At 36.9% G+C, this 12,092-nt stretch overlaps 1 protein-coding gene across 3 annotated transcripts in view; it reads right to left on the bottom strand.

The window, feature by feature from the left end:
• Nucleotides 1–11,016, bottom strand: part of LOC139127981 (translocon-associated protein subunit delta-like) — a 122,958-nt gene extending 111,942 nt beyond the window's left edge. For 2 of the 3 annotated variants that reach the window (XM_070693837.1, XM_070693838.1), the window contains exon 1: nucleotides 10,680–10,998. In XM_070693837.1, the coding sequence (XP_070549938.1) occupies nucleotides 10,680–10,743 (64 nt within the window). In that variant the 5' untranslated portion in view covers nucleotides 10,744–10,998. Of the gene's footprint in view, nucleotides 1–10,679 lie in introns of all 3 variants that reach the window. The other variant, XM_070693836.1, reaches the window with a different exon arrangement.
• Between the last annotated feature and the right edge of the window lie 1,076 nt (nucleotides 11,017–12,092).

The following is a 12,092-nucleotide window of genomic DNA, read 5'->3' on the forward strand; positions in this document are numbered from 1 at the left end:
TATTGCACTAAGGAAAGCAAACAAGTTGTAAGTTGCTAATCTGTGGCTGCTGTCATTAGATTATCACCATTGCTAGTGCGTTTATTGTTGACAAAAGACCAAGACGCCAAAAAATCAGTAGATAAAAGTTTTGTTGGCAATGTACACATCATACTCATATTATATACTACAACTTATATAAATAAATTAAAGCTGCAAGCTGCGTTGGCAGGCCCAGGCAGTTGCCATGGTTTCAGATGCTTGCAATGATGATACTATGAGCAAAGTTTTAAATGGTTTTTGGTTTTTGTAAAGATGAATTCTGAACACCATGTCATGGTTATTTAGATTTCGCTGGTAATGGTAGGTGTAACGCAAAACCCAACTGGTTGCCAAACAATGTAACCGATGTAAATGCCTTTGCAAACTTGAAAGTGCTCAAAGTAAGGATGACACAAGGAAACTCAGTTCAATTGGGATAAAGATTTTTAAAGATTAAATTTGGATTTCAATATCAGTGCAGCAAACAAAGTCTGGGAAAGTGAGACTAACCACTTACTATATCTAAAGAAAGACAATACAACACTTCGTACAATTTTATGGTAAGTACACACAAGCCAAATTTACTGCATGTAAAGTGTGTGACTTTTAACTGTCATAATTTTGATACCATGACACAGCACTCAATTTTAAAATATACAAGAAATACTTGACATTTAACCATCTATTGTACTGGTCAGAATTTTTTCACTCATTGGAACAGTACAGTATGACTTCATGTAGTCATGTTTGTTATTTGCTACACAATGATATATGAAAGACTATGTTTATAGATCTACACTGAGGTAGAGTCACAAATGCCATCTGTTCTCATACTTGTATGAGTATTGTGAAAATTGAATGAAGTTTAAGCGATTGTTAATAAATGCATATATTTATTGATATTGTAAATTGTGTGGTACTGTTCTTCCAAGTCTTAATAACTGTGGCTATCCACCCTTTGTAAAATATATAGCAAAAATACTATGCATGGATCAGACAGAGTGCTGTCACTTGCACATCATTAATACTTTATTCACAGTGTACACAACAGGTACAATCAATGTCTCATTAGAGATGGTCCCAAACATTGCTCCTTGTTCAAATATGCCAGGCGCTTTTTTCACATCAAAATTCATAGACTGCATACTGGTCATGTTAATTTATTTAATGCACTATACAAAATTTTCATCGCTTGAATACAGTAAGCTACCATTACAAACAACAGTGACCATCACTGTTAATATCAGCCACAAACAACAGGAGGATAATATGTAAGTTGTTCACATCTAAGGGCAGCACGTATCATGCTTCAGTTTTCCAGCAAACACACACATATGCCATCAAATGTCACGTGCAGCCCTCAAAACATTTTGATTACACAGTTGGTACTTGATCCTCAGTAATGCTGAACGAGGGCCGTCCTCGGGAATTTGCTGGTTTCAACAACGGTACTCAGGCTTCAAAACCATCATCACAGAGCTAGCCAGAACATCAATGGCGCCAATGACAAGCTGAACAGGGCTGACAACATCGTCGTCGATTATTCCAAAAGCATTCGAGTTAGAAAGAAGACGATGGACATTCACATATTTTCTTTGGAAGAAATCCTGAAACTGATCATCCATACGTTATGAATTGAGATCGAGAAGTAGAGATTTGAATGCTGCTACTACCTCCGTGCTCGAGCGTACATGGCGATTTATAAAATCAGAGTTCAACGGATTGCTTGATTTTGACATTTGGCATATATGTATACTCTGAGTAACTGGTGTCCTTGCTAGCTTACCACAGAAGGCCACACAAGCACTTCTCTGATGCTCGTTCGTAATACCATAGACCCTTCATGGAGCTCAAGAGACCGTAAGATGGTCTTATTCGAGGCCGACCATGTTTGCGAATACACCGGTGCATTGTGGATATGGTGGATATGAGGTGACCCCCTAGTTTGTTGGAAAAGGTAGCCTAATTCAAAGATTCTACTCCTCATGTCAGCATTTCGCATCGCATAATGGCATGTCTGCATTTCGCATCGCATAATGGCATGTCTGCATTTTGCATCGCATAATGGCATAATGGCATGTCTGCATTTCGCATCGCATAATGGCATGTCCGCATGTTGCATCGCGGGTCTTCATTGCGCATGATCAAATGTAACTTCGCATTGAATGTCCCCATAGCAAATTCTCGCATTCTTCATGTAAGAATGTCAAGTCCGCATGTCCAAATATTCGCATTTTGTACCTCATCATGGCATTTCGTAATTATGGATGTCAAGTCCGCATGTCCAAATTTTCGCATTTTGTACCTCATCATGGCATGTCGTAATTACGAATGTCAAGTCTGCATGTCAAATATTCGCATTTTGTATCTCATCATGGCATGTCGTAATTATGAATGTCAAGTCTGCATGTCAAATATTCGCATTTTGTACCTCATCATGGCATTTCGTAATTACGAATGTCAAGTCTGCATGTCCAAATTTTCGCATTTTGTACCTCATCATGGCATGTCGTAATTATGAATGTCAAGTCTGCATGTCCAAATATTCGCATTTTGTACCTCATCATGGCATGTCGTAATTATGAATGTCAAGTCTGCATGTCCAAATATTCGCATTTTGTACCTCATCATGGCATGTCGTAATTATGAATGTCAAGTCTGCATGTCCAAATATTCGCATTTTGTACCTCATCATGGCATGTCGTAATTACGAATGTCAAGTCTGCATGTCCAAATTTTCGCATTTTGTACCTCATCATGGCATGTCGTAATTACGAATGTCAAGTCTGCATGTCCAAATTTTCGCATTTTGTACCTCATCATGGCATGTCGTAATTACGAATGTCAAGTCTGCATGTCCAAATTTTCGCATTTTGCATCTCATCATGGCATGTCGTAATTGCGAAAGGCATGTCGTAATTACAAATGTCATAGCTGAATTTTGGCAGGCATTCAACGCCATAATGCGTATGAATGACACAGGTCAATGTGCTTGTACCTACTTTGAATAAAATCAGTTGCGTCGTGCCTATGTTATGGCTCAGGACATGAAAAAATTGTAACAAAATGGCCGCCATGTCGCCATATTGGATCTTATCGTGAAACAAAATGACGTACATATATAATGATATAAGTCAATGTCCTTGTACCAACTTTGAATAAAATCGGTTGATACATGTCTGAGTTATGGTTCCGTAAATGAAAAAATCATAACAAAATGGCTGCCATATATATGACACTTAGCAGCTCATGAACTCAAACAATTTTACATATCATTGGTTAGGTCAACTTTGGAATATGCCTGCATTGTTTGGCAAGGTGGTCTTACACAAAAGAACAGGTCAGCTATTGAAAGGGTCCAAAAGAGGGCTAGATACAAATTATTTATCCATGTCTGTCTTACAGGGAATCACTTTCATTGTTGAAGCTCGACACCCTTGAAATTAGAAGTCACAAAATGTGTAAAAAAATTGCCAGTGATATCTTAAAACCAGATCATAAGCTTAATTATCATATTCCCTCTACATCATGTCATGGGTATTCAATGACGAATAAAAACAAGATTAATTTTAAAACCTATATAAAACATAAACATAGGGCCAAAGTCCCTGAAGCTACTATAGACATGGATACAAAATTAAGTATTTCCTGACTGTATGAAATTATCTCACTAAGGTCATCCTAGGGACCTGTAAACCAAATATTAAAGCTGTCTGACCAGCGGTTTGTATTGATGAAGAAGGTAAATATCTTTGATAGCTCATTTCAGGATGGCCTGACCAAAAATGGAAAAAAAATTCTGTAAAAATACAGATTTGCATATTTCATCACAATTTTAACAAATCTAAGTTGGGTTATCCCTAGGGACCTGTATACCAAATAACAAAGCAGTCTGACCAGTGGTTATGAAGAAGAAGATTTTTTACCAAAAACGCCTTTTTTGGTGCTAATTTGCATATTTTCAACAATATCAAAAATTAATAAAAAAAGTTTCTCAAAATCATATATTTTATCCACACAACAAATATCAAATCAGTAAGTACTGCAGTTCTCAAGATATTTGAGTGGACGGACGCCTCACAAACGGACATACATACATACATACATACCTACATACAGACTGACAGTGCACGCCGTACAGATACCCATCCCGCTTCTATGGACTATATTAGTCTATAGTAGCTAATAAATGAGAGTTAATTACATTCTAATTAAAGTAAACAAGACTTGCTTAAATCAAGATTTTCATCATAAAAAAACAGCATATCTGTTAGGTTATAAAGAATCTTTAGCTGGTTATCTTTTTATCAGTATTTTCATCCTATTAACGAAGCACATTTTAACTTTCAAATTAACATTGTAAGTAAGTTCTGTTGAATAAATTGAGACTGTACGTACTCAGAGAAAGCACAATGAAGAGACAAATGTTTGAAACTTAAAAAGTTCAAGGTCATCAAAAGCATCATGTAACACTTTCATTGCACTGTTTACACAGATTGCATAATTGCTATAAATAGCACATGAGGAATCTTACAGCCCAGCTTTACCATAAAAACCCTATTACTTTGACCACTCTTTTAATTGACCACTCTATTTTTTTCCTCAAAAAGTAATTTTATTTTATCCTAACCAAGTCAACCATAAATGGAAATTAGAACTTTCTCTATCTCTATTTATTTGACCACCCTATCATGACAAACTATTTTGAGCAATTTCTTTTAGATAACATACAGGGCACAATAAATGACGGTTCAGAATATGTCAAAGTTGGGATTCAGGAAAGTTGCCTTTACATTGTTTTAATCCTCCAAGATGGTAAGCATTTCACTATGAACTGTCAAAAAAGTTGAACTTTCTGATGATTCTACACTAAAATTATTTTGGCTTTGATGATTTCCTAATTAATTCAATTATTTAAAATCATATTCATTATTTTTTTCTGGGTGAATTGATAGGGTTTATACAGTACAAGAATTACATACAATGTAAGTCAAATTTTGATCAAAAATGACCAAAAAAATTCCTTAAAAAAACAGATTTGCATATTTCTTCACAATTTGAACAAATCTAAGTTGGGTTATCCCTAGGGACCAGACCTGTGTACCAAATAACAAAGCTGTCTGACCAGCGGTTATGAAGAAGAAGATTTTTTACCAAAAACGCCTTTTTTGGCATTAATTTGCCTATTTTCAACAATATCAAAAAATTAAAAGAAGCAGTTTCTCAAAATCATATTTTCCATCTACACAAGAAATATCAAATCAGTAAGTACTGCGATTCTCAAGATATTTGAGTGGACGGACGCCTCACAAACGGACATACATACATACATACATACATACATACATACATACATACATACATACATACATACAGACTGACGACGGATGCCATACGGATACCCATCCCAATAGCTTCTATAGACTATAGTCTATAGTAGCTAAAAAATTAAGTCCAGTGGTTTACAGCATGAGATTGCTCCATAGTTCATGAATTTATGAAGTTATGGCTCCTTACATGAAAAATCGTAACAAAATCATAACAGAATGGCCGCATGCGGCCATATTGAACTGTATCAAGAAACAAATTGATGTGTATATGTACTACAAAGGTTGATGTCCTTGTACCAACTTACAATAAAATTGGTTGAGATGTGCTTGAGTTATGGCTCTGTACATGAAAAAATCGTAACAATATTGGATCACATCACAAATTAAACTAACGTATATATGTATGACATAAGGAGCAGTCCTTGTGCAAGTTTTAATTAAATCGCTCCAGGCATCTCTGAGATATCTGCGTGAACGGACGGACGCATGCACGCACGGACACAACCAAACCTATAAGTCCCCCCCCCCCCCCCGGTATCCATGGGGACTAATTAGTGCAATTAGAAACAACAATAAAATACAACATCCCTTGTATCTACATGGTATCTCAGTGCAAAGGTCGTTTCCCTGTGAAGCCAAAGATTCAGTGAAAGTCAATGCATGTATAATATAGTTTAGTGCCTAAAGAGGCAAGACTCAATCCCTGGTTTTTGCATTGTAGTTTGTGCAGTGAGTTTGCCTCCCATTGCCTCCAAAGTGAGCTTGGTTTCAACATTTGATTTGCTGTACTGCTACCAACACACATTGATAGTAACTGTTTGGCACTTGAGCTGGTCCCATAATTAGTTTTGCTGTGAACAAAGATACCTTCTTGCTGCACTATACACACAATTGTGCAACACCTGTGGCAAAGCTTGTTGTTCAAACCTCAGACAAAGCTTCATGCCCTTCAAAAACCAATTTGCGTACCAAGATTATATGAAGATTTGTGATCAACCAAGGTTTGCCTATTTGTTGAAGCTTTGATGAACCCAACCTTAGGGAAAGCTTTACTGCCCAGCTTAATTGAATCTGTGACCTCCTGACCATTGTCGAAGCTTCAACATACCAATCTCTTTCGAAGCTTCCTCTTTCTGACCTTTGTCGAAGCTTCAACATACCAACCTATTTCGAAGCTTCCTCTTTCTGACCTCTGGTAAATCTTCAACTTACTGTCCTTTACTGCAGCTTCGATATCCTGACTGCTGACCTTTGACGATGGTTGTCAAATGCAACCTTCCTCAAAGCTTTGTTCTACCAATATTATCTGAATGTTTATTCCTTTGGGGGTACAGTAGTGGTAACTTTTGATGATTTTTACAGTAATTTTGTACTAACTTGTTACAGTTGCACTTTCTCATTCTATAGATCATACAGCATGATGAAATGCCCAGTGTTTGGCTTTTCAACATAACCTACAGGTACAGTGTATACAGCTTACAATATCGTTGTCAACTAGAGTGAAATTAAATTGTCAAAAGTAGCAAAGCACAATACATTTATACAAGTTCTGTTCAGAAATGTAAAACCAGTCATTTTGGCAATTCATGCTCTATGTGGTAGAACTAGAAAATGTAATTGTAAGGCAGAACAAAATTACTGTAAAACTCATCAAAATTTAAGGTTACATCTGCTGTAATTTATCGCAGGTAAGTATTATGAAATGTGACTGATTTGTTTTAAATAACTTTTCCCAAAGTTTTAGTTTTATTTCTCTTTTCTTTCCTTCTGAAATACTCAATAAGTCTTTTTCACATTAGTCTTTCATGTGTTAACTGTGTTTGCCAATATGTGTTTTACATTTTACTTTGTTCAGGAATCATAAGGACCAGTTTGATGATTTTTTCATTTTTTTTTTGTTCTGAATGGTCAGTTGTAAGTTCTTAATTAACTCCTCGAAGCATATTGAAACAATTATTCAGCTCGTCAGCACAGGGTCAATTAAATACATGAATTTGTATGCTACACAGTTATTGTTTGCATTCTAACTCTTATCCAGACCAGTGTTCACTTAATTTGTCAACACTATCACAGTCTTACAATGTATAGGTTGAGCTTACAAATTTGACACTGTATAACTCAGCATGGTTTAGGGAGTAGAAAAAGAAACTGCAGTTGACATTAAGGACAAAAATAGTGAAGAATTATGGAAAGTTACAGAGCAATACTGGCCTGTAACATCAAATTGCCTTTTTGTCTTACCAGTTGATCATTGTCTAAAGTTTCAAGTGTTTGTAAGCACTTGTATATCATCATGTACACAACATGTTTTAGTGAACACATATTTTAATAAATTCTTTTAAATCAACTTGAACAACAAAAGGTAGCATATTAAATGACACAACACTCTAGACTGTTTTGATTATTCATTATCTATATTTCAAATTGCGATTTTAATCATTATATACTTTCCTTGTCTGTAGTATAGGTACAGAATTACATGTCATTTGATATATATTCAGGGGTCGCACTAGCGCTCGCCACATTCGCAAAATGCGACAGAAAGTGCTGGGTGGCGAATAAAATGTCTTCTTGGTTCGCCACGCTCATGAAAGTGTGGCGAACTGGCCTCAAACTAAAAGATCGCGGTCAAATTCACGGTAGACGATGCGATACTATCAGGTGATGAAATCAATGTGACTATACTCTCGCTCTCAGCGTCTCGTAAGTTTACGATACCCGACAGTGGTTGCGTACTATGCGTTCTGTCCAGCTTGGGTACGCATTGCCGAACTCGGCAAGCCATAAAGCTTTTCCTTTACCCTTTGAACCCAGTTTAGTACCATATAAGGACTAAAATAATGACATCATCCACCCTAACAATAGAGAGTTCCAGTAATTTATGCAAACTTTCTGAGAAGGGGTCAGTGGTTTACGTGAATATTTAATCAGGTCGGCTGCTCCACTGCCGTGCACTCAACGAGAGTCGAGAGACTTTATGAAAGCTGTTCCGCAACTCAGACACAGAAGACGATTATATCATGTACAGCTATTGCTCTGTGAGTGAAAAAAAAACGGTAGATTTTACCACTTTTTTGATAATATTCTATGGAAAAATGGAGTGATTTGCTAGCCAAGTTGATTGCGATCGAACTTAGCGTTGGATGGCAGCATGGCCATTGATTGCGTGATGCTGAATGCTCCAAACCCCATGGTTGAGGTTTTCTTTCAATGTGCATGATGAAGAAATTTGTAAGATCTTAGTTAAACTGAAGTGTATTTTGTTTATTTTCAAGTGACTTATAATCGATAAGCTCATGCAAACTGTTGATATCGTGGCCTTATCCAGCCTGTAGCGAGCGAGCCATGACGGTCGACCTAGTTTGTTTACAAATTTATGTGTTGTTACTGTTACATGTAACATCGTGACATATTTCCTACGTCGCGTCGCGTCTGACATGTGTCTGTTGCATCTGTACAAGGTGACTGGAAACCGTATTTTGTGAGTTTGAAGCCAATTGAAAACACTGTATTTTTTAACTGAAATAAACCGGGCATGAAACTTTTATCTCAATACTTTGTGGTTTCTTTCTATCTAACGACCGCTTTTGGTATGCTTGTCAAAATACGTGATCCAACTTTGAAAACAGATTGACTAACACAGTATGACTGCGAGATACGATTAAATCAAGGCAAGTTATCGAAAGCATATTAAGTATGTGAATCAAACTAATGTCAGTTGGTGTAAACATCAAATTTAATCAATAAAAAAATTAGTTAACTGTTTTTGTCTTCAGCTCTTCATTCTATTATACTTGCAGTTCAAACGATGGGGAAACACGGTCCCTCCACAAAGGGGGACAGGAGTACTAATTGTGTGTATGTGTTGCACAATAGTTTACCTCTGTTGGTTGTACTAATTGAATCATAAGGGTTCCTAGGATTCCTTATCACAGAAAATGAGCTGCACCAGTCTTTTTAAAGAAGTGTAACAAGCAATTGCGTTCAAAAAGTCCTTGTCTGAGAAGAGGGGGGGGGGGTGTAAGGGTGGATTGCATGTGAAGTCTATGGCACTTCAAACAAGAATAGACCTTAAAATATATATGTTTTGATTTTATTGTACAAAAGTTTTGTGTGGCTAAAAAAAGTTGTGTGTGGCTAACAAGATGTATGACCAATTCGCCACGCAAGGAATCTGTGGCTAATAACTTTGAAATCCTAGCGCTACCCCTGATATTGGCATATTAAGTGTCAGCAAGTCTGCTGTTTCGCTGAAATCACAAAATTTTCCTGAGAATGAGATTTTCTCTGTCTGAGGCATTTTCTGTAGGACTGTTTTGGGCATATTTAATTTCTAGGATTCGAAAGAATTATATTTTATTGGAGTTGTATAAAATTTACAACTCTTTTTGATAAGGAAAGGCGCATCTGGGTTAAGGCCAAAGAATTGACCTTCAACAAAGGTGGTGCACAATTGCGTGTGAGTTGTGTATGATTCTGAACTCAATGGTTGAGTAGAGTTAGAATACAAATAAAGACAGCAAGATAGAGACTGAATAACTTTGTTGGTGGATCTGAAGTGTGAAATTAGATATCTTTGCTTGAAACATGGTCTACACTGCAGTACTCAAACATAGTGTACAGTGGAAATGTTGAACTTGCTTCAATGATAACTGGGTGTAGTGGTGGTCAATGCGGCCCACTGTCTCAAGCATTTAATTTCCAGTCCTGTACTTCCAGTATACAGTTTTTAGTTTTTGATGTGGAAGGACATACATACATACAGACCGACGGATATTTTTCTTGCCTAAATTAGTTTATAGTTATATACATCCATATCATATGGATATGATCAGATGTATCAGCCAGAGGGGCAGCTTTATTACAGACAAGTAGAGCAAAGTATACAGTATACACTATAACTGGGTGCGGGAGCTGAAGGCGTGGCGGAAGCAAATGAAATGTAGTACCCGCTTGTGTGCATTGCCGTAGAATACATGATATGGCAATATTGGGTGCTAAAAATGGCGTCGCGTTCTTCCCATACCATTGACACTTCAATTTCCTGCCTTTAAGTATGACTCCCTATTGTTACACATGTATGTGACAGATAGGGGCTAGAACATCAATATCCCGCACACATGTACTGTACTTTACATTTAATTTAAGGCTACCATATTGTTGTCCGTTGGTAGCTGCTACACAAGAAGTTAGAACAATAGTGTCGACATACTAGAATGCCATGAGATCTCATGATAATCTGTCGATGTTAACTCTGTATATGTAAATTCCGTATTACAAGACATAACTCCCGCTAACGTCTACATTAAATAAAACAACAAAACTTACCAATAACAAGCAGGGGAAGACATACAAGTACACACAGAATCAAGCTTGTATACGTGGCAGCCATTTCGAAGCCGAAAAGAAATCATTAGAGGGCGCTAAACCAAGACAGCGACTCCCGCAGGTTCTTACGGAAAAGGCACTATCGCGTATGTCGACAAGCACAGAGCTATCATATGTTCCGTATCACAGTGTACTCAAAATATAACTTCAGGCCAAAAGCTTGTTTTCACGGCATTTGAATGTGGAAGCATAGTACGTACTGAGAACGAGTTGCAGACTACATGTACAGCCCCTCCGGTCCTACTGCCCGTCGTAGCTTAGGGACTGTTCAGAATTTACTTCCGGGGGGGGGGGCCTGGAGGATTTTCTATTTTCCTGGTGATTTTTTTCCATGCCCTCCCCCTGGTAAATTACGAAGAAACTCCATGCCCCCCATATTTCCTTGTTTTTTCCATGCCACCCCTTAATCTATAAATGCATGCTTACATACTAAGACATATACAAAGCGACAAGTTTATCACCCTTTATAGGAACAATACAGAGGTCATTTAATGAATAATATAACAAAACATTTCAGAGCTATAATTAATTGGCCATAAAAAGCTCATTTGCCTTATATATCATATAGAAAGAAATTTTTGCCGTTCTTTTATAGTGATTTACCGACAATAGCAAAATTTACATAACTCATGTGTTCACAAAATCATGAAGCTCTGTTAAGTCTGTCAAAATTCCTGTTTTATAGCTTTAAAAAGAGGGAGAATTTGTTACATAATATACAGTGAATGTCCCTTTTGTGTATTTGAGATGCACTGTAAATAGCCTGCAAGTATTCTTCCTTTCCTAAATGGTGTCTGTTATCACTATTTATTTTCATGAATTGTATAAAGGGCCGGTTGCCTATAATACCATATATAGAGAGAGAGAGAGAGAGAGAGAGAGAGAGAGAGAGAGAGAGACACACACACATGTATATATATAAATTTCTGAAGAAAAGTTAACGTTACGTCCACTAAATGATCCATTTTAGGGACTGGTCAGTTTCTTCGGCCTGGGGGGGGGGGCCGGTGGATTATTTTTTGCCGATGTCAAAGAGTGGCTGACCCCCCTATGCCAAATTTTGAAAACAGGGTGACCCCCCCTATTCCAAATTTCGAAAACAAGGTGACCCCCCCCCCCCCCCCCCCCGGCGCGCGACATAGGTAAAGCAAAAGGTGGACAAAAAATTATATATTTATATATATATATATATATATATATATATATATATATATATATATAATATTATATTTTACATTTTACATTTTACATATATTTATATTTTAAATAGTCATTCTATGTTTTAATGAAATTGTTGACATGTCAGTTGTAAGATAGGAATTTCAAAGTGTCAATCTTAAAGTTTGAATACAG

The sequence above is a fragment of the Ptychodera flava genome, unplaced genomic scaffold (assembly GCF_041260155.1).
Source record: "Ptychodera flava strain L36383 unplaced genomic scaffold, AS_Pfla_20210202 Scaffold_40__1_contigs__length_1388640_pilon, whole genome shotgun sequence".
In the NCBI taxonomy this organism is placed as follows: domain Eukaryota; kingdom Metazoa; phylum Hemichordata; class Enteropneusta; family Ptychoderidae; genus Ptychodera; species Ptychodera flava.